The 23,241-nt window shown below is 54.5% G+C and overlaps 1 protein-coding gene across 1 annotated transcript in view; it reads right to left on the bottom strand.

Moving 5' to 3' along the window:
- LTBP2 (latent transforming growth factor beta binding protein 2) overlaps window positions 1-23,241 on the bottom strand; it is a 98,551-nt gene that overhangs the window by 37,931 nt on the left and 37,379 nt on the right. The window contains exons 6-9 of the mRNA XM_056133339.1: window positions 3,839-4,009; window positions 2,376-2,582; window positions 1,127-1,392; window positions 278-380 (exon numbers count right to left, since the gene is read on the bottom strand). Coding sequence (XP_055989314.1) covers window positions 278-380; window positions 1,127-1,392; window positions 2,376-2,582; window positions 3,839-4,009 — 747 coding nt within the window. The remainder of the gene's footprint in view (window positions 1-277; window positions 381-1,126; window positions 1,393-2,375; window positions 2,583-3,838; window positions 4,010-23,241) is intronic.

Raw genomic sequence — 23,241 nt, 5'->3', positions numbered from 1 at the left:
GGCTGACCCAAGTTCAATCCCTGGCATGCCATATGGTGCCTTGAGCCCTGCCAGGAGAGATTTCTAAGCATCAAGCCAGAAATAAGTTCTGAGAACTGGCTGTGTGTGGCCCAGACACAAAACAAATGGCTCAGTTTTCCCCCCAGGTAGAAGACTGCCCAATTTGCCAGGCTGTCTTCCAGGCCTGCCTCTGAGGCCTTGGTGGGAGCTGAGGGGGCCGACCCCCCTCAATTGGGGAGGTCTGCTCACCCTGTCCACCCTGACGCCCAACACTCACCTGGTCTGGCTGGGCACGGGGTACATGAGGAGACTCCCCAGAAGGCGCCCACACTGCCACAGCAGTCCTCTTGGGTCGTCAGTTCCAGCAGGGGGTTGGCACACTGGAAAAGAGCCCGAGCACACTGGTCACCCACAGGGTCACCCCTCTCGCCTGCCCAGGGCCTCTGCCCCTCACCCCGATCCCCGAAGGATGGGGCCCTCATCACCACCACTGTGGCCACTCAGGTTTCCCAGGGCAGGAGGACGAGCTGGAGCCCCCGAGGTCCCTCTCCCAACTCCTCCAGCCTCTTCATCTTCAGAGAGGCATCAGCAAACACCAAACTGCACCCCCTGAGGAGCCCCTGGGTCTGGCTGAGCCCGTATTCTCGGGTACCCAGGCTCAGACGTTCTCACCTGATGGCCACCCATCCCCCACCTGATGGCCACCCATCCCCCACTGGGGTGCCTCCTAGGGAAGGACGAGGAGGGCCTGCTTTTGCACCCCAACACTCTGGGGTTAACCTGCCTGCACCCCAATAAAGTATGAACACCAAACTGCTCTCCCCACCCCCAAGGGCTCCCTAGGTTCAGGTCCAGGATGCCCCAGGATCTGTGGGGTCCAATGAGGACAGGTGGGACCCCCTATGTCCTCTTGGATGTGCGTGGCCCTGCAGTGGCCAGGGCAGCCCAGAGGGACTAGTGACTGGTGCATGTGCTGGGAAACGGGAGGTCCTGCCTGAGCTTCTGCATCTGGGAAGTGGTGCCACTTACGTTCCGGGGAGCAAAGGCGTGGGCACCCCCCCCCCCCCCCCCACCGGGGCATTCTCTGTCTGGGATCCTGCGGGCTGAGGCAGCACCATGCTCTCACCTGGCCATTCACAGCACTCAGGAAACACCGGCCCAGCGGTCCCCGCGGTCTGGGGACCACCGGGGGTGGTGGCCGGGGGCTGTCTCCCGCCTGGGCCGGGATGTTGTTGCTGTCCCAGGGGCTGTGGCCGGGGCTGGCGGGCGGCCGGGCTGCAGGGCTGGTCTCCACGCTGTTCTCTTCTGGGGCCCGGGCCACCTGGTGGACCTGCACGGAGGCCTCAGGCGGGTGCCGGATATGCACCTTCACCAAGGAGGGATTCACCGAGGCTGCACACAGGGGCTGGACTCAGAGTCGGGCATGGCGCCCCATACTCCTGCCATGTCTCCCCAGAACTCCCCTTCCCTTTCCAAGTCTAGACTCCAAGCCCTGAGCAGGTCCCAAATAAAACAGGTGAACACTCCTCCTTTGTGGCCCCTCTCAGGATCTAAACCACTGCCCGATTCCTCCTCTCCCAGAGCCCGGCCACCCTGAGCTCCAGCCCACCCTCACCCAGAATGCCAGGTCACACCGCCCTCTCCCTCACTTTCCTATCGAGCATCTCCTCCCTCTGTTTTACCAAAGGCCCTGTTAAAAACCAAACTGGAGGCCACCTCCTCCACGCAGGCCTTCCCTCATCTCCACCCACTGGCTAATAGAATCCTTTTTATTTTTGTTATTGTTGTATTTTATTTATTTATTTATTTGCTTTTTGGGTCATACCCAGTGGTGCTCAGGGGTCACTCCTGGCTCTTCACTCAGGACTTACTCAGTGCTTGGGGCACCATATGGGATGCCAGAGATTGAACCTGGGTCAGTTGTGTGCAAGGCAAATGCCCTACCCGCTGTGCTATCGCTCCAGCTCCCCTGTTGTATTTTAATGTTGGTCCCAGGGATGGATCCCAGAGTCTCAAACATGTGAAGCAAGCACCCCACTGCTGAGCTAATCCTCAGCCCCTAGGATTCTGTACTTTTTGGTTCCCTTCCCTTGGCACCCACCAACAGAAGGCAAGAAGAATGAAATGTTTTTCAGTTTTCTCCCTCCCCTCCATCCTTCCCCCATCACCCAGGCTTAGGGACTCCTTGGGGGGAAGATCTGGCCTCAGTCTCCTCTTTTTGTCTCAACTAATACCTGGAGGTTTTAAGGTCGAAAACCAAGATGGAATCCAACAGAGAGGCAATGTTTAGGGAGTAAGATGGAGTCTTGAGGGGGAGGGAGGCGGGACAGGGAGGCTGCCCGGACCCTGGCCCTGTGCACCCCAGCCCCACTCACCTAGCTGGTTGGAGAGAGGCAGTGTGAAGGTGGATTGCCTCAAGGGGCCTCCGAGAGGGCCCCTGTGCTGGGGACCCCTCTCTGGGTTTTCAGCATCTGGCCTCGGTGCAGGCAGGTGGCAGAATTTCCCGGTGGCATTGGAGGGGCACCAGCACTCATCTCTGCCCACACAGCGGCCCCCGCTCAGGCAAGGGATCTGGCAGAAATCTAGGGATGGAGGATAGTAGGAAATGACCACTCTGGACAAGGAGTGAGTGCTGAAAGGAGGTAAAGGAGTGGACATGATATTTCAGTACTTGTATTGCAAACCATAATGGCCAGAAGGAAGCAGGGGAAGGAGAGAGAGAGAGAAAGTAGAGAGAGAGAGGGAAAGACAGAGACAGAGACAGACAGAGAGAGAGACAGAGAAGACAGAGACAGAGAGACAGACAGAGACAGACAGAGAGACAGAGACAGAGATAGACAGAGACATACAGAGAGACAGAGAGAGAGAGACAGAGACAGACATACAGAGAGACAGAGAGAGAAAGGCAGAGACAGACAGACAGAGAGACAGAGAGAGAAAGACAGAGACAGAGACAGAGAGAGACAGAGAGACAGAGAGAGAAATTCCTGCCATAGAGGCTGACTAAGGGGGAGGGTCCCGTGGGAGAGGGAAAATGAGGACATTTGGTGGTGGGAAATATATACTTGTGAAGGGACAGGTGTTGGAACATTGTATGACTGAAACCCAAGCATGAACAACTTTGCAAAAGTGTTATCTTATAGTGATTCAATTTAAAAAAGGTAAGGTAAGGTAAAGGCCCTCCCGTTGATCGTCGATTTGCTCGAGCGGGCCCAGTAACGTCTCCATTGGAGACTTTGTTGTTACTGTGTCTGGCATATCGAATACTCTCGGTAGCTTGCCGGGCTCAATAAAATAATAATAAAAAGATCTTAAATTATCACAAAATATTGAACTATTATCTATAGATGTTAGCTAATATGGGCTAATTATTATCTGTATACCTGTATATTTTGTTGTATACCTTACACAAGTCAAAGGTTAATATGAAGAGAAAAATAAAACAAATCTAGAGTTGGCCTCCAGGTGACTGGCGGTGGAAGACCTGAGCAGCCCCCATCACAGAAGCAACAGGACCCCAAATCTAGAAGACCTGAAAAGCAGGACCCCTCCAGGAGGCCAAAGCAAACAAGGGTAGACCCTCAGCAGCGCTTCCCACCTCCCCTGGCCCCCAGGACCCGGGACTCCAGGGTGGTGGCACCGTCTGCTCTTCATGTCTCTGTGGAGGGAGGCTGGGTACAGATAGGCCAGGTCCCTGTCCCCGAGGTCACCCCGCTAGGCAGTGGCCAGGCTCGGCTCCCAGGCACCCCAGACGGAGAACAGCGAGCGTCTCTTCCCCGAGAGACCCCTCCTCCCCGCAGGCCAAACCGGGAACCATCCGAGGCAGGGACGGACTCACAGATGCGGAAACCAGACTTGGGGTCGTGGCCGTGGCCGCCCTGGCTGTACAGGGTGGTGGTGTCGCCCCGCTCGCAGCTGTTGGAGCAGTGCCCGCGCACGCATGCCAGCTTGCACACCGTGGGCGTGAAGACGATCTTGATCTTCTTGATTCGCTCAGTCAGATTGAGCCCTGCAGAGAGATGGGCTTGGGTCCAGGGAACAGAGCTGAGCGGGCCCAGGGCTGGACCCACCAGGGCCCCCGTGGGGAGAGAACAGGGAGGGGCCGTGACTATAACAAGGCAGAGTTGCCCTGCTGCCAGCCCACCGACTCCAGCTCTCTTCAGCGGGACTTCCTAGGGCTGCGCCATTAGAGACTGCCCCGGTGGGCGGGCGGGGGGAGAGAGCATTTGCCTTGTACACAGCTGATCTGGGTCCCATTCCTGGCACTGCCTGTGGTCCCCTGTGCCCTGGCAGGAGTGATCCCTGAGCACAGTCAGGGTAGCCCAACTGCTACCCACCTCCAAAGAGAAAAAAAATTGTCTTTGGGGAAAGAAGGTTGTTGGGGGGGTCACACTCAGTGGTGCTCAGGGCTTACTCCTGGCTCTGTGTTCTTCTGGCAGGGCTTGGGGGACTACATGGGGTGCTGAGGATTACACCCAGGTCAGTTGTGTGTCAGGTTAGTACTCAACCCGCTATACGACCACTCCACCCCAGAAATTGCCATTAGCACTGTGTCCTATTTCCCAGGTCGGGGAACTGAATGGCAGAGGAAGGAGGCTTGTGTCACCTGCATCAGGGAGCTGGCAGGAGTGACTGCGGGCAGAGAGCAGGACACAGCTTGGACTGGCCAGGGAGGAGCGGGTTCTCTGGGAAGCCTTTTAAGGAGGCAAACAGTGGGAATCCGGGCAGTTCTGGGGTTCCCAGGACAAGGGCAGGGGCTTTATATGGTTGGTAGTAGGGAAGTCACTGAAAAATTCCCACAGGAGATGAAAGAGGAGTGGGGGGCATCATAGTGCCCCATGGAGGGGTGCCATCAGAAGGACCCTGGAGCCTTGCAGTCCAGGCCGCTTGCTTCAACCCAGGTGCTGGCATGGTGCTGGGAAGCAAAGGAGAGGTGTGTGGTTGATGGGGGGAGCCCGGGGAGGGGAGCCCAACACACAGGCGGAGTGAGAAGGTGGGGCGAGAGAAAGTGTGTAAGGGGTCTGGCCCCCAGCTCCCGGCACAGAGGTGGAAGCTCTTACAAGGCCCTAATTCACAGGTATTCAGGGCTTCTCTCTTTCTTTTTTTAAAAAATTTTTATTTATTTATTTATTTATTTTTTAGGGCTTCTCTCTTTCTGACCTTTGCTTTTGACCTCCATCCTCCCTTGGAGGCAGGTTCCCCAAACCCTGACACCTGAGGGTGAGAGTCCTAGGTGTGTCTGTTGTTGCTTTATTTATTTTTTGACTTTGGGGCCACACCTGGCGATGCTTGGGAACTATTCCTGTTCCTGTGCTTGGGGGTCGCTCCTGGTATGCTTGGGGGAACGTGGGGTGCTAGGGTCCCAACATGCATGCAGAGCCGGTCCAGAGACAGGAGTAGGCGCTAAGTAGGAGGCATCCCCGGGATGGAGGTGGGAACGGGAGGGCTGGGGATCACTGCCTACAAATCTGAGGTTTCCTTCTGGACATGTTTAGGATTTTGTGGTGGCAGTGGCAGGAACTCCCTTATGGACTAGAACATTCATTCTAGTGAATGAGCACTTACAAGTGGCTCGTTTGCAGTTGTTCAAACAGAAGAGAAGGAGGGAGGTGAGCTCAGACACGGGTTTGGTGGGGCAGACGTGGGGGGGGGGGGGGGATGCGCTGCTCCCAGCGCAGAGGGTTGGGTGCAATGTGGTGGGGCAGGATTTGAGGAGATGGCTCTGAGTGCGGGAGTACCCAGACACACAGGGATGCCTGGAAGTGTTACCAAGAAGGTGCGGTGGGGGGGAGGGGGAGATCCATGGGGTTGCTGGGCTCATGCCTACCAATCAGCAGGCCAGGCTAGAGATGCTAAGGAGGCCTTGGAAGGGGCAGGGCAGGACATCTGAGGAGGCAGGGCTGGAGGCTGAGGTTAGGGATGGCTCCCCAGGAAGCTGAGGCTGAAGGGGACCACAGAAGGGACAGAGATGGAGCATGGGGGCTGCAGTTTGAACACAGTGCAGGCCCGGCCCCGCTCAGCTGCCTCGAGACCCTCCGCAAAGCAGGCGCTCACACCGGCCTGTTGATTGGCTGCAAGGATGAGTGGCAGGTGACAGCTTCCGGAGCAAAGGTCGGGGGATGAGTCTGGGAGCCCCAGGCCGGGTCTCCTTACCCCAGGGAGACGATGACAATGAGGGGTCCAGGGAGGCTGCGTGCTGGGTGCCATCCCTCTGCTCCTGGCCTGGCCCAGCGGGTAGGGCATTGGAAGTGAGCTGGCTGGCAGCATTGGCCGGATACAGGCGGACGGTCCGGGATAGTCCCACATGCTGCTGGGCAGGGCGAGGCTGGCTGAGCCCACTCAGGGTCCTGTGAAGACAAGTGTGTGTGTGTGGGGGGGGGGGGATGTTCACCTTCCCCAGAGCAGCAGCACTGAGTCCTCCCTCCTCCCCTCCTCAGTCACTTAGCCCCTGCTGCAGGGCTGCAAGCCACTCCCCTCTGTTGAGGTGGGGGGGTGGGGGGGTTGGGGGGGAATGGAGGTGCCAGGGGGAGGGGACTGTGTTTAGTGTGGGGTTGGCAGCAGAAGTACTGGCCCTGTGTGGAACAGCCAGGTGTTTTGCTGGGTTATTTCGGCAGGTAACTTGGCCCCCTGGGGTCCCCTAGGGCACTTTGAAGATGTGAGATGGAGGGGGGGCTCCCTGTCCCCCCCGAGGCTCTTCAATAGTTTAACAATATAACAAAAATATTTAGTGGGGGAAAAAAAAATGATTCATCGCTTTCCATCCCAACAAATCTTTTATGCCTCTCATTCCGAGCACAAATAGGTCCCTGCACTCTTGTTTATAGACCAGGAAGCAGGTCTGTGCCACCAGAGCAAGGATCACAGCCCCAGCGCACTGCCAGAGCGGGCTCCTGCCGCCACAAAGAAAGCATAGGAAAATGCACGAGCTGGGTTTCTGGAAAGGACGTGTGCACCACTGGCGAAAGCACAGAATGAAGCAGGGAGCAGCGCAGGGAAATACCCCCATCCAGGGCTCAGCAGGGAAGAGCCACCAGGCTAAGTTTTTGCTTGTGCAAACAACCCCTGATCAAAATCCCTTCTTAGTCAAAACCACCTTAAACCACATAACGAGATAGGTGACAACACTGGAGAAATAAGCATGATTCATAGCCAGGGCAAAAGACCAATCTGAGTAATCTATAAACAAGTCCTGGAAATGGACAAGACACACTAATGGCCCTAAAAGAAAAAATGCACTTTTTTTTTCTTTGAAAAAAGACAATCCTGGCCCTAGTGGTAGTGTCTCAGATAGGGTGTTTACGCATAGCTGACTTGAGATTGATCCCCAGCATCTCACCTGGTCTCTTGAGCAATGTCAGGAGTAAATCCTGAGCACAGAACCAGGAGCAAATCCTTAGTACCACCAGGTGTGGCTTCATAACTGTCACTGTCACTGTCCTTCCGTTGTTCGTTGATTTCCTCGACTGGGCCCAGTAACGTCTCCATTGTGACAATTGTTACTATGTTTGGCATATCAAATACGTCAAGGGTAGCTTGCCAGGCTTTGCTGTGCAGGCGAGATAATCTCAGTAGCTTGCCAGGCTTTCTGAGAGGGGCGGAGGATTCGAACTCGGGTGGCCATGTTGGCCACTTGCAAGGCAAACTCCTACCCTTTGTGCTATCACTCCAGGCTTCATAACAAGCAAACAAAATTTTAAAATACAATCCAATTTTATGTATTGCTTTTTTATGGGCTATGGAGCACACTGGGGGTGGGGGGATGGTATTCGGGGCTTACTTCTGGCTCTGTGTTCAGGGGTAACTCCTGGCAATGCTCAGAAAATCATATGGAGTGCTGGGAATTGGACCAGAGGCTCCCTAAAAAAGGCCCTAAACCCTGTACTATCTCTCTGGCCCCCACATCTCTTAGACACATAAAAATATACTCGACCTTCCTCATTCTGAGAGATGTGCTGTAGCACTGTATCACTGTCCTCCCGTTGTTCAATTGATTTGCTCGAGCGGGCACCAGTAACGTCTCCATTGTGAGACTTGTTGTTACTGTTTTTGGCATATCGAACACACCACGGGGAGCTTGCCAGGCTCTGCCGTGCAGGCGGGATACTCTCGGTAGCTTGCCGGGCTCTCTGAGAAGGAAAGAGGAATCGAACCCGGTTCGGCTGTGTGCAAGGCAAATGCCCTACCAGAGAGATGTGCTAACAGAAATAATGCTGAGATAGCATTTTTTTAATCCCTTAGATGAACAAAACTCGGGTTGTTTAATCATGGACTAAGTGGTAAGATTGTGTAGAAATTGTCATTTTCAGAAGTTACTGGTAGGAACATGTATTGTCCGTATGGCAACAACCTGGCTATTGCCCTGTCTTTCCCCTTCCCAGGCAGCGGAGTAATCTACTGTGGTAGACACCGCTGTGGCCAGTCGCCCAGGTCCCCTTAGCTGCAGGTAAACAACCCCACCCGCACCTTCCACCCCTTCCACCGGCATCTTCTGAATCCCTCTTGATTGACACAACCAATCGACAGGCTCCTCCCCCATCCGGGCCAGAAAGCCCTGCCCCCACCCCCCGGGGGGTCAACCCCACCTCAAGCTTCCCGGAAAGCTTCACACTTGGCTCTTGCTACCTTTCCATACCACTTGCTTGCTCTCTCGCAGCTCTGCCTTCATAAATCACACACCCCTGTCCTCGCCTCAGCTCTGCCTCTGGGGCACACTTGTAAATGTCCTAAATGATGGATGAACAAGATTGTTCAGAGCAATTCTATTTTGAAATAGCAAACTATTTCGCAAAGTGTCAAAACAACTTAAGTGCCTTTCAGAGGGGACTGGTTACACAAACCAGGGTACGTCCAGGGGATGGAGTCCGATGTCCTCGAGGCAGAAAGAAATCGCTCCTGACAGCCACAGGGAAGACTCCCCTCAAGATGTGCCCCAGAGGAAGAAGCAGCAGCCCACATGGGGCCAGCGACAGGGTTTGCACCGACTGTGACCCACCTAGCAGTGGTATCCTGTACTTGAAGCTGAAAGCAGTTAAAACCCCAAAGATCTCATGACCTGAGAGAACTCTCCAGAACTCCAGTGAAAGTTTCCATAAATAAAGACCGGTTGGAACACCCCCACGCTGGTTGTCTGAGAACTGCTTTCACTCTACAATGGCAGCAATGAGCAGCTGCAGAAACCATATGCTATCCACGGCCGAAATATTTACTATCTGGCCTTTTATGGAAATACGTTTGCCGACTTCTGGTGGAGAGCATGTAAACTTTGCTGTAAAAATAGAGAAAATAAGGATACGTGTTGCATTCATTTGCATACTTATAAAGCAACCTTGGATGGATACCCTGGGAATCTATTTCAGTGGTTGTCTATGTGTGTGGGGAGGGAAGAGTGTGGACAAGCTGGGGCTAGGATTTAATGAATGCTTCCTCTGTGCCAGGCTGTGCCAACGATGCAGTCCCATGCCTTCTCTCATACAGGTTCTCCACCACCCCAAGAGTTACTCATTATCCCCATTTTTATACAGTCAAGAAAACAGAGGTTCCTGAAAGTTATACACGTAGACTCTTGGGTATAGACGTGAGGCTGCCAAACTGGGTAGATCTCTCCTGGCATTCTGTCCCATTGTCACTTCGGTTTTCCCCTTTTTATAGACAAGGAAACTGTGACTCTGCGGGGTTCAGGAGACTAGGTTTGGGTTCACAGGGTGGAGGAGTTGGAATATTGGGGTGTTGTTGGGCTCTCGGGGAGGTTTTGGGAATGAGGAAATGCTGAAGGTGGAAGAGCTGTCCGTCCACACCCTTCCACGCACTCAAGGCACAGGCCAGTCTCCAACATCCACGGTGTCTGGATGCCTCTCTCTACATCTGTGGCATCTGGGCAAGGGGATCAGCACCCCAGCAAAGGTGTGTGGTACACAGGGAGCCACATATTGGTCTCTTTTTGTGGGGGGCGTCACACCCAGCAATGAACAGGGGATATTCTTGGCTTTGCACTCAGGAAATACTCCCGATGGTGCTAGGCACCATATGGGATGCTGGGAATCAAACCCGGGTTGGCCGCATGCAAGGCAAATGCTCTACCTGCTGTGCTCTCATCGTTCCAGCCCCCACAGATTGGTCTTGAGATGTTCACAGTCTTCTCAGAGGGCTAGGGCCAAGGAACGGGCACTTTGTAGAGGGGCCACTCCTGGCCAGAGTGCAGGAGATGGGACCCTTCAAGGCCTTGCTCATGTTGGGCATGTGCCCTACTGCATCGGGCATTTTAAATCCTTGTAACTCCAGCGAAAGGTTATATGGAGGGGACAGACGGGGCGGAGTGGAGACCAGCTCAAGAGACTGGCTGCGGCGAGGTCTGCTGGGCCAGGATGAAGGCATGGGATGTGGGACTCTGTAAGAGACACAGACAATTCCCAGCTGCGGCTGCTTATACAAGTGGGCGGACGCGGGTTCCAGGAGCCAAGATCACCACAAAGAGATCCAAAAAGTGGCTCAGGTTTGGACACAAGCATTGGGTGCCTCGAGAGGCATCTCCAGATGGAAACGCCCCAGAACGGGGTTTGGGAGAGAGACCCAGACGACGGATACAAATGAGGAAGTCATAAGGGGGCCAGGTGGCGGCTGCAGAGATAAAGGGGCCGAGGATGTGTCTTGCAGCAGAGCGCTTGCCTTGAGGGTATGAGAGCCAAAGTTTGTGTGAGGCCCTGGGTTGAACTTCCAGCGCCATCATCCCCGAAGCCCCGACTGCCTAGATCCCAAATATTCCAAACAGCAGTGTTAACATCCATGGCCGTCATGTTGTACATCCCAGGGTAAAGGGGGAGCGACGCCACCACTCGGGGGGATAGAGCCAGGCTTCAGCGCTCCGCGCTGGCTTAGGACATTCCTCACTTGTCTGACACTTCCCCGTTTCCAGGAGGGGGGAAATGCCTTCATGAGCAGACTGCCCTCAGCTGGAAGTTTTGCTCCCATCAATTTTGCCTCCACCCTTTGGCGCCTGCTCACACATGCCTGCAAGCACACGAGAACACACACACACTCTCACACACACACACACTCACACACACACACACCGTCAATGAATCGTAACGGGAAATGCAGTCACATTCACGCCAGCTTGTGCTTGTCACAGACACGGGTGCCCACCGCTGAGTTTTCACTCAGCTCACACAGACGAACATCAGCTCTGCTGATAGAACTACTCCCGGGGGGCTGCAGTCCTATGACTGCGGGCAGGGAGCCTGCCTCGCGCAGGGCCAAGTGGGTTCAATTCTCAGCACCACGTCCCTGGAGCCCACCAGGAGTGATTCCCGAGTGCAGAGCCAGCAGTAAGCCTTGACCACCACCCGGTGTGGGCGCCCCCCCCCCCCCCAAGCAAAAAACTATTCCTGGAACTAATGAATTGTATTAGTTCATGCTATGAACTTACAGAATGAATCGCATTGACCGTTCAAGCTATTCCTCAGAGATCCCAGTGGTGTTACCATCTGGTTAGGTAAACGCTTGAGAAATATAGGAGTCCAGAGAATAAAAAAAGGGGGAAGAGGGGCTGGAACGCCCCTCCTGGGGTAGGCAGAGAAGGGGTTATAAAAACATCTGGTTGGGGGCTAGAGCGATAGCACAGCGGGTAGGGCGTTTGCCTTGCATATGGCCGACCCAGGTTCGATTCCCAGCATCCCATATGGTCCCCCAAGCACAGCCAGGAGTAATTCCTGAGTGCATGAGCCAAGAGTAAACCCTATGCATCACTGGCTGTGACTCAAAAACCAAAAAAAAAAAAAAATGAAAACCAAAACCAAAAACACCTGTCAAGGAACAGGGTGGGAGCACTGGAATGAGGGCACCCCAAAACTTCACCCCACTTCTGCCACAATTGCAGACCTCACTTTCCACAGAGGGTCTGAGTGCTGTCAAGCAGGGGCTGAGGTGGGCCTGGCAGACCCCTCTCTTTAATTCCTCCTGATGGGTTGGCAGTTCTCATTCTCCAGTCCTTGCTTTGAACCCCGCAATCCTGCACCAGCAGCTCCAAACTCCTTGCCCCAGCCCCCGCCACCTACCCGCCCACTGCCGTGCAGACACAGGGCACCCCAAGATGAATGGGTACAGAGTAGCTGCCAACTGGGCAGGAGCAGGCCCGGACCCCGTCTGTTGTGCCAGCCCTGAGAATGCACACGAAAGAACCACATCCTGGATCTGTGTCCCTAAGATCTGTGCCTGTATCCTGTCAGCTCCTCTTCCCAGCCAGGAAAACGGAAGCCTGTGAAGATGACCTGGTCGGAGTTTGTTCATTTAGAAGGTACGAGACAACCGAACTTGTGGAGCTTGGGAAATGGAAAAGCTCCAACAATGCTAACGACTCTCCATTTGTGGCTTTTCAGCACCCCGCCCCCAAGCAGGCTGCTGAGAGGATGAAGGGCTGTGATTTACGAAAGTTAAACTTAACTGGCCTCATATGGGGTGGCTGCCCCTCCAGAGCCGCAGGAGTTGGAATTTAAACTCCCAGAGAGGATGTGTCACTGCAGGGGTTGGGGTGCCTCGTGCCGTCTGCCTGGCACCCCTTGAAGGCGCCACTTGGATCCCCAGATGGACCTAGTTTGGGGGACTCAGCACCCACCCCAACTCTGCTGTCCTGCCTGTCCCCAGATGTCCTGGGGGTTCTGGAGGGACAGGGGGTGGGTTTCTGGCCACAACTGGTGAGGGCTCCAGCCTCAGCACCCTGGAGGAAGGATGTGGTGAAGGGCCAGAGAGGACCAGGACCTGGGGTATCTGTCCCTACATATGGGCTGTGTGTCCATGTGCCACCAAGGAAGGTGCAGACTCCCTGCTGGGCCTGGGTACGAGGCCCTGATGTCCAGGAGCTCAGGGTGGAGGTATCCTGTGAACCCAGCCCTCCTGCAGCTTGGCACCTCCGTGCCTGAAAGGGCTGAGACTCCCCTGGGTGTCTCGGACCTTTCCTGCTGCTCATCCTGTGTCCACCATCAGTCACCACCTCTGCCCTGCCCCCGTGAGTCACCACCCCCGGCTCCAGCCTGAGTCTGGCCCTCTGTGTGGCCACACCCTGGAGTGTCTGGAGCATCAGCCCACAGACCCAGGGGTGCCCCCGCCAGGTTGGAGGGGAGTGGAGCAGAGAGAGCAGAAGTGGGGGGACTCTGAGACCCAGAGAAACATAGCCCCCCACATCCTTGCAGACAATGGCACAGGGGCTACAAACAGCATATTGGGGCGGGGGGATATCTTGGGGGGCACCACCAACCTGAGTCCTGACCCCCCTAACGCAGCCTGAAGCAGGTGCTGGCTGGTCTCGCAAGGTCTAGGGGTGCACATGGATGCCACCCTACTCAGCATCTTTTCTCCGCAGCGGCTGCCAGCTGGAGTTCCTGTCTGGCACCTAGAAGGGCCAAGGAGCAGGGCAGGGGCCCAGGGGATGTGGAGGCGGGGGGGGGGGGGGAAGGTGGGCTGCTCCACCATCTGCTAAGTGCATGCTCTCGGGGAGGTAAGGATCCAGCAAGACCCGCTATGGGCTCCAGGGCTCCTCCTAACACCTCCAGGCACAGACCCCCAGACACAAGGGAAGGGCCAAGGTCTCACTCTCTTCACAGCCTCCTGGGAGCCCCTGCTGTTTGGGGCACCCCTGCTGATATGCTGTCCCCAGATCTCCATCACAGGGAGCACTGAACCTCTGCAGTGATGCCCGCGCCTCACAATGTCAGCCTGACAACCCTGCCTGGTTCCCCTTCCACACCAGCCTAACTCTCCCCCCACCCCCTGCTAGTTTTTTTCCCAGAAGTCTCAGAGCTCGGGAAAACCCCGGATGTCAGAAATTCATCCTTTGACCTTCTAGGGTGCAACCCAGAGCACCTTTCCTGTGGGTGCATAGAAAGTAGGACTGGTGTCTCACAGACCAGGCAGGAGGGCAAAGAAGTGAAGGGCGAGCCCAGTGCCTTCCTGTGACCGGCAAAGTTGCGGCCCACACCCTGACCTTCTTTCCTTCGAACCCCGACCAGTGTGGCCCAGTCCAGGGCAGGAAGAGCAGAACCAGGCTGGAGTTAGCACCTCCCATCCCCCACAGCTTCTCCCCCATCCGAATAGCGGGCCACCCCCACCTGCCATGAGCACTTCAGCAACCCAAGATGGAAGAGTCGCAAGTGTCAGCACTGTCACACCAGGGGGCTTCCCAGCCCGAACCCCAGGCCACCCTGGCAGCTGCAATCCACAGCCACCGCCAAGTGGGTCATGATGTTTGCTGGAGGAAGGTAAGGGGTGTAAGGAGAGTCCATGAAAGGCAGAGGAACCGCGGGCACAGAGGCAAAATCCTGACTTGGAGAGCCAGAAAACTGGCCTTGGTTAATGGGAAGGAGAACTTTCCATCAATAACAGCGAACAGCTCCCTGGGGCTTCTTATGAGGACTGCCTGCTGGTAAGGAGTTTCCACGGATTCCCTCACTGACTCATTGGGAAAACACCCAAGCCGGGAGTGTGGCTACCTCCAATGTACAAAGGAGGCCCAGAGAAGCAGGGACACTTGCCTAAGGTCACACAGTAGACGAGGAACAAAGCTGGAGGTCAGATCCTGACTGCAAGCAGGCACTCTGGTTTCAGAGCCTGCACCCCAACACGTGGTCCAGCAGAGATCCACTTTGGGGCTGTCCTTTAGCTCTCCAGCACGAGAGGGAAGCCTGACCACCAGGAAGGAGCAAGGCTAACAGTCCCTTCAGAAGGAAAACATCCAGGAGGCCCCTCTGTCCCTGGCACCCTACTGTCTGACCAAAAGTGCCCCCTACCTCTCCTGCCTCTGAGAGCAGGTAGCCACCCCCCTCCCAGAGGCATTGAGGGTATCTGTGATACTGAGGGATGAGGTGATGAGATGAGGCAAGGAGGTCTGGAGCCCACCTGCCACACACACACACACACACACACACACACACACACACACACGCGCGCGCGCGCGCGCACATACACAAAGCACTACTACCACCATGAATAACTGCTGTGGTTCTGGAACCCCAGAGACATGTGGGCACCCAGGGGTGGGGCGAGGGTGGGGGGGGTCTGAGGTCAGTGGTGGCCTGAGCTCAAGCGGCTCCTGAAGGCCAAAACTAGGCTCCAGGGCTGAAGCCACAGTACAGCAGGTACGGAATTTTGCCTTGCATGCAGCCAACCTGGGTTCAATCCCTGGAATCTCATATGGTTCCTCATACGCTCCACCAAGAGCAATCCTTGAGCACAGAGCCAGGAGTAAGCCCTGAGCACCATCAGGTGTGGCCCCCAAACAAAACACACAAACAAAAAACTTGGCTCTAAATTCAGGTCAACAGGGTCTCCAGCCCACCACACTCCTCCTACATAGCCCCCAACTCTGACTGTGTGATACAGCGTGAGCCATAAAGAATCTGGGGAGATAAGTGGTTGGAAAGGTGATGTCGTCTAGGCAAGGGTAAGATGAGGCTGGGAGGTCTGGAGCCCACCTGCCTCACACACAAACACACACACACACACACACACACACACACACACACACTTTCGTTAATAACTGTTGCATTTGAGGGTGCTGAGGCGGGAGTGGCAGGAGGGATACTGGGATTATCGGTGGTGGAGAATGGGCACTGGTGGAGGGATGGGTACTCGAGCATTGTATGACTGAAACACAAGCATGAAAGTCTATAAGTCTGTAACTGTACCTCACGGTGATTCGCTAATAAGAAATTTAAAAAAATATAACTGTTGCATTTCTGGATCCCCAGAGCAATTGTGGGGAACCCAGGGGCAGAGGGTGGGGAGTGGGGTGTGGGTTGAGGTCAGGAAGGAAAACTCAGGACCTGGAGGTCCCTAGCAAGTGATCCAGGAGAGAGGGGTTTGGGTGGGGAGGTGAGGGAATGATCAAGGCCTCCTCTCCCAAAGCCACCAGAATGTGAACGATGGGCCCCTCCCCACCTGCAGACTGACCAGGAGTCCCCCTTCTAAACACTTCAGCTCCCAGCTCTGGTCCTAGGGGCCCTCTGTGCTGAGGAATATGCCCACCACACACACACACACACACACACACACACACACACACACACACACACACACACCACAGCTCAGGGGACACAAGCCCCGGCTGTGACTCAGGAGCGCTTTCCCCACTCCTGGGCTTGCCCGGACAGGCCCGCTGTGGACAGAGGCAGTGGGCGGAGGACCTGGTCAGGCACACTTCTCAGGGTCAGCCAGAATTCTGGCAGCCAGCAGCCAGCCTGCTCTGCCCGGGGCGGGACTCAACCCCAGAAACATAAACAAAGGGATTTCTATGACAACTGGCCCCAACACCTGAGAGGTCTTCATTCAGCAGTGTAACTGCCTGTCCTACCACCCGCTATAGGCATTTTATCTAAAAAGGCTTGCTAGGGGCTGAATGAGTGCTTTGTGCACGCCAGCTCAGGGTTCAGTTCCCAGCATCACATGATCGCCCAAGCACCTCCGGAGCAACCCCCAAACGGATCTCGGAGTAGTCTGCAGCACTGCTGAGTGTGCTCCTCCCCTCAGAAATGGCTGGGAGGCCCTTGACATGTGAGATTTCACGTAACACTACAACCTCAAAAAAAAAAAAATACTACAACCCTCAAAAAAAAACAAAACTACAACACTCTAACATATGAACAATGATTTCCGCCTCCCTTTTATTTTTGATTTGGGGCCACACCCAAAAGTACTCAGGGGTTTAAGTTGTACAAGAACTGGGGATCTAACCCCGAGGCTGCTCCAGCCTCTTCCACTCCTTCCTGGACTCACTCTCTCTCTCTCTCTCTCTCTCTCTCTCTCTCTCTCTCTCACTGGAAAGAAGAGACAATGGAAGCAGAGAGGCTAATATCGGCCTGGATTCCACCCCTACCCCTGCCTGAATGCACTTGTCTTTGGGGGATGAGGATCCTTCTCCCTAACCCCCATTGCTCACCATGGCTATAACAGAAAACCAAAAAAAAAAAAAAGCAAACAAACAAAAACCCTCTTACCAGTGCCAAAAACACTCAGGTAATCTGGGCCAACTCCCAGAGTTTCAAGCTACTTTGCTGCTTCTGACATAAACAAAGGCTGAGAGACCTCAGAGTCTACAGACAAGAGCAGAAAGCATTCACAGAGCACACAAAGGTGCCAGGCGCATCCCCCTGTATTTGGGACAATGTGTAACTCAGTGACAGGAAAGTCCTTCCCACAGATGAGAAAAAAGTCTTGTGGGGTTAAAGCATTGCTCTAGGCTAGCCGCTGCTAAGCAGTTACCCTGCACTGAGCATCAAACTGAGGCATATCTTATTGTAGGATGAGCTGATTTCACAATTCCTCCCTCCCACGAGGTCACTGCCTGCTGGAGGCACTCTGATCTTCTCCCAAGTACCTCAAAGAAAGAAAGAAATGTGGACCAATTTGTTCCCTAAAGGTGCGGCCTATCTGGGGGGGTCTCAAGAGCCTATTTTCACCTCCTCAAAGTACAAAATTCCCTTGAGAGGCCTCGGCTGCTATTCCTGCTCCCGGAGTGGACAGGGGTGGATGAGGGTGCTGGGACATTGTCCCCAAGTCAGGGACTTTGGCGGCTCTGTGCAGTGTCGTCGACAGGCTGGAATTCTGATTTGCTATCTTCATTTTGCAAGGAAAGGGGATTTTTCTTTTCAAAAAACACTGGACTTCCTTGAATGTTAGACCTTTCACAAATATTTTTTTAGGAGCAAAAAGAAGGAGGGAAAAAAAAATCAACCCACAAGATGCCTGTCGCAGCTACTCCCTTCCACAATGAATCACGGACACAAAACCACAGCTATGTGGCTAACAAAGGAGCTATGTGTTTTCACATCTCATCATTGGAAATCATTTAGCAATTCACTATGTCATCTGCAGACCGACAGACAGACAGATGCAAATGCACACCCATCTGGGTCCTGAGGAGTCCCCTGACACCCACAGTCATCGGAGGACTTTGCATGGGATTCATCTTCCCTTTCTCATTCTTTCCTGGGAAATTAGCCTCTTTTTCAGCTCCATGGAAGAGGAGAAAAGAGACGATCGAGGAGGAGATGGTGATGGTGATGGTGATGGTGATGGTGATGGTGATGGGAGAGGTACAGGAGAAGGAGGTAGAGATGGGGTCAGAGGAGGTGGTGGAAGAGAAGGTGAGGAAGAAGAGTGAGGAGGAGGAGGTAGAGGAAATGTGGTGGTGGAGAAGAAGATGGAGGGGAAGAAGATGGTGGAAGAGGAGCAGGAGTTGGTGGTGGAGGAAGAGGATGTGGAGAAGGAGGAGATGGTGGTGATGGTGATGGTGAAGAAGGTGGAGGAGAGGTGGAGGAGGAGGGAGAGGAGGTGATGGGGGAGGAGAAGGTGATAGAGGAGGAAAAGGTGAAAGAAGAAGAGGTGATAGAGGAAGAAAAGGTGGAGGAGGAAGAGATTGTGGAAGAGGCAGAGAGGAGGAGGAGAAAGAGGAGGTGATGAAGGAGGAGAAGGTGGTGGAGGAGGAAATGATGGAGAAGGAAGAGAAAGAAAAAGAGGAAGAGGAGGAGGAGGTGGTGGAAGATGCATAGGAGAAGGAGGAGGAAGAGGAGGAGGAGGAGGAGGAGGTGGTGGTGGAGGAGGAAGAAAATGTGGAGGAAGAAGAGAAAGAGGAGGAGAAGGAGGTGGTGGAAGAGACAGAAGAAAAGGAGGAGGAGAAGGAGGAGGAGGAGGAGGAGGAGGAGGAGGAAGGGGAGGAGGAGGAGGAGGAGGAGGAGGTGAATGCATAGTACACCTGTGTGTTGACTGTGATGGGGCAGAATAAGGAACACTGAGACATTGATTCAGTTACTCCACAAGTGGAAACAAATATACATTTCAGGGCCCCTTTTTACTGCTGTTATCATAACACTGCTTTCCTTCGTAGAGTGTTTTTCACCTGGGAAGCTTAGAGTGCCTTTTCTGACAGTGGCAAATTAATTAACTGATGGCAGATTTAAAGATCACGTAACTGGAAAAACCACTGGGCCTATAAATCAGAAACTTTCTCTGGAGAAACCTGATAAGTACGTGGAAACCTTCAACTTAGAAGGAGAATTCATAATTCACAGTCCCTGAAATATCTCCATCGTGGTTTCTGAGAGATGTTCTCGGAGTCTCTCTCAACTCTCTCGAGTCTGTCTGTCTCTCCTGCTTCTTCAGCCCTCCCTGTCCCTTTTCTTCTCTAACAACAAAACATCTGAGCCCCTGGAGGACTCATCCAGTGCAGGCAGGAGGCAGGGGCGCCAGCACCTGAAATGCCTGCTGTTACTTTTGCAGTTTGAACGCGGTACTGGAAACTGCACACATTTGTGTTTTCACTCATCCCCAAAATGCTGCCTCCCTCTCCAGCCACGGGTGGGGAACTCTGTCTCCAGTTCTGCCCAGGTTTCTGCATTTTCCTGAAGAGTCGCCCGAGGCTTGCCTGGTTCAGTGCTCTTCACGCCCACCCCCACCCCCCAACTCCCCATCTGTTCAAGGGCTTCAGCCTGAGCTCACCTGCTCTTCAGGACCCTTTAGCAAAATGACTGCGAGTGTTTTTTGGATTCCAGAGGCCTGAGCAGAACTGGGCTGGAATCCTGGGACTGCCCTTTCCCTTGGTTTGCTCCTTGTGGGAGGGATGGGGGCACAGGAATATTCCCTGCATGGGCTTCTTATGAGGACCCGCTCATGTGCATGCTTGCCCCTCCAGGCCCATCTCCTCCGCATGCTGGGCTCTGGAAGGCTCCCCTGGCCCTGCCTTCTGGCTCCACTCAGCACCCATGGGATACACATAGGAGAGGGAGTGAAGGTCAGTTCCCTGCTTCCATTCTGATGGGACACTCTGGGTGGCGGCATCCTGGTCCCCGCACACCGTCTGGGAACCAGCGATCACAAGCCCCTTCAGTTGTGGTGGGCCAGGGTTTCTCCCCTGCTGGGCTCACAGCCCCCCCCCCCCCCCCCCCCCCCCGGCACACCAACTCCTTTGTCTGGCCTGTTTGGCCTTTGCAAAGAGACCATTGATCAAAGCATCCCCATGAGTGTGGCCTGTTTCCGGCTGAGGGCCTGCGTGGTGATGGATCCTCTAAGAGTCTTCGCCATTGAGTACTGAGTTCCTGTGAGGCAGCCCCCCGGGTTCTCCGTTTTCTCTCACCTTCTTCCCATCACAACTCTGCATCCCTACTGGCATCGCTGTCTCACACCCAGACTCGGGGAGGTGAGAGACTTGCCCAGCAGCAAAGCATAGGTGAGGTCTGGGGGAGGAGAGTCGTGCAGAGGTGAAGGCACACGCTCTGCATGTAGCCAACCCTGGCTTGGTCCCTGCTCCCCTGTGGTTCTTGGAGCACTGCCAGTGAGTCCCCCCCCCCCCACCAAAAGAAAATAAGATCTGGTCCAGGGCCCACAGTTCATCACTGTCTGTACTGTCCCCAGAACTAAGTTAGGGATAGCTTATAAAATGCTTTGCACAGCAGGACTGGCCAAGTCAAAATGGTTCCATAAATATGTTTAAAATACTATAAAATATAGCTTGGATACCCCACTCCAAAAAAGCCACCATCCAAAATTGTACTGTAGCGTAAACCCTAACTCAACCCTAATCACAAGCTTCAGTTAAAACCTCAGCCTAATGAGACTAAAGTTATGTCTCTGCCACCCCCAGTCACCCCCTGTTGTGAAACCAATGCCACCAGAACCATCAGCCCTGTCCCATCCACTCCTAACCCAAACACTGACCCTGAGCCACAACTCCAGACCAGGGGGTCAGGCTGGGGTCAGCCAGGGACAGGGACAGCTCTGAGCCGGGGCCAGGGAAGTTCAGCCCACTGGAGTATGGTGTTGGCCCAAGGACGTTTGTGTAATGTTCACATCCACAGGCGCAAGCTAGTGGCCTGGCTGTGGGAAGGACACGGAGAGGAGCAGGGAGAAGACAGCTGTGATATGGACACAGATGCCGGAAATAGCAGGGACTCGAACATTTGTGACACAGAAAAGATGCTGGTGATAGTGACACAGATACTGTTGATAGGGACACAGACACTGGTGACAGGGACACAGAGGCTGGTGATAGAGACACAGACTCTAGTGATAGTGATAGCAGATGCTGTTGATAAGGACACAGATGCTGGTGACAGGGACCCAGATGCTGGCGACAGGGACCCAAATGTCTGTTGATAAGGACACCACTGCCAGCAGTGCACAGATGCTGGTGACACACGAGCAGGAGCAGGAGGCCAAGTGCTGTCTCCATCTAATGCAACAGGCATAGGGCAGGCAGGAATGTCAAAGCTGGGAAGGTGGGAGGGGGCAGGCCAGGATGGGCCAGTCCCTCTCTGGAACCGAAGCTAAGGGAAGGAGTCTGTGACGCCTCAGCTGGAAGAATCCTGGGAAAGGGAGGCAGAGATGAGGGGCGCTGGTCTGCAGCTCACATACGCGGAGGGTGTCAGGCAGCAGCATCCTGCCAGGGAGATATCCCTCTCCCTTGAACCTGCCCCTTGGCCTACATTTGTGCTGGGGTGGGGGGGAAGGGGGATGCAGAAGTGTCGGAAGACCCCAGGCTCCTCTGCCCTGAGCATGCAGAAGCCTGAGCCTGGCATCCTCGCCACGATGAGGAGTCTGGGCTGAACAAGCGAAGAGGAAGGAGGAGAAAGGCAGGTTCGACCACATTGGGGAGGGGAACACGAGCCCCCATCTTCCTCACAGCCTCTGCGTCCTGCCAAGCGCCTGCTAAGAACCTGACTCTCTGTTATTCACAACCAGGCACCCAGAGGCCAGCCAGCACCCTGCCCCAGCCTCGAGTGGAGGGTCTTAGGAAAGCAGGTGGGTGGGGTGTGTCTCAGCAGCCCACCCAGCTAGAAAGGACTACTCCGAAGCAAGATGCAAGGGAGGGAGGGAAACGCAGGACCTTTCCTCCCAGCAGGAAAGCCTGGGATGGACAGAGACAGCACACAGAACAATTCCAGGGGTCCTTCCCCAGAGATCAGGACGGACATGCCAGCCTCTCCCCTGGGGTCCCAGGTCAGGCCCACTGGGAAAGGTCCAGCCTGTCTGCCTTCTCTCCTGGGCAGCAGGAAGTTGCAGACCACCCAGCCGCTCCAAAGAGCCTTTGCCACAAACCAAAGAGACTCTCCACAAACCTCATTAGGGGCCCCCTGCACCTCCAGAAGCCCCTGAAAACAGTGGGGAGATGGGTGAGGGCTATGGGAGAAGCCCCCAGCTGAAGGCCCCTTTGAGGTGTTTCCTCTTCCACACTCACAACCCAGGGAAAAGGGCTCCTGGGTTTCTCCTAAGGGCCAAGGTGTGGGAGAAACTGGGAGAGCCCTCAAATGCTGCCCCCGTCCTGGCCAGGCTCCTGGAATTCTTGAGGGGGCGCATAGCCCTGTGCTCACCCCACCGCCATCAGCCTTAGGGAGAAGCCTGGTACCACCCCCAGTGCCTAGGGGCACAGCAGATTCCCAGCTCCTGGGAGAGTTGAAAGGCCCCTTCCAGGTCAAGGAGCTGCTTGGGACATGCCGAGTGTCTGTTTCTCAGACTAAGCACATCCTTCCTCTCTGCTCGGGGCAGTAGGATGTCAACAGGACTGTCACTGTGAGGGCATTTCCTCACTGAGCACAGACGGCACCCGGGGAGGAGTTCTGGGCACCAGGGCTATGTTAGGGGACAAAAAAGGACCCCACTCCCCAGAGCGGAATGGGTGAGACCCCTCCAAGGGACCCAGTCCCGGCAGCCAAAAACCTCCAGAACTCAACCACCGCCATGCTCACGGCCAATCTGCAAATGCTCAAGCCGTGTCTCACCCATGAGTGAACATATTCCTGGACCAAGCAACAATTCATACCTCACACCACCCATACTCCAAGAGTACCGCACCACATTTGATGGGGTTTAAAGTAAGAGGCAACCAATCTTAGAAGGAAGCTTTTTTTACAGATACACACACACACACACACACACATGTGTGTGTGTGTGTGTGTGTGTAAGCACACAAGGCTCAACCTTTAACAACATGTTAGTGATCTCTTATAGAAAGGCTTAATGACCCTTGGGTGAAATACGACAATCTTCACACTCTTTCCTCTAAGGAAACTTTTTGTAGCATTTTCAACGGTTTTTCATAACAAACAATACAAAATAATTGATTTCGGTTCTGCCTTGGTGCAGAGGTTGGGGTTCAGGATGGAAGCATCTGAAATATGATGGTGGGAAGGTTTATAATGGTGGTGGGATTGGTGTTCGAATATTAAATGTAACCAAAATTGTGATTTACTTTATAAAATTTTAAAA

This window comes from Sorex fumeus, unplaced genomic scaffold, assembly GCF_029834395.1.
Source record: "Sorex fumeus unplaced genomic scaffold, SorFum_2.1 ptg000098l, whole genome shotgun sequence".
Taxonomy (NCBI): Eukaryota; Metazoa; Chordata; class Mammalia; order Eulipotyphla; family Soricidae; genus Sorex; species Sorex fumeus.
This window is presented reverse-complemented; position numbering and strand designations above follow the sequence as displayed.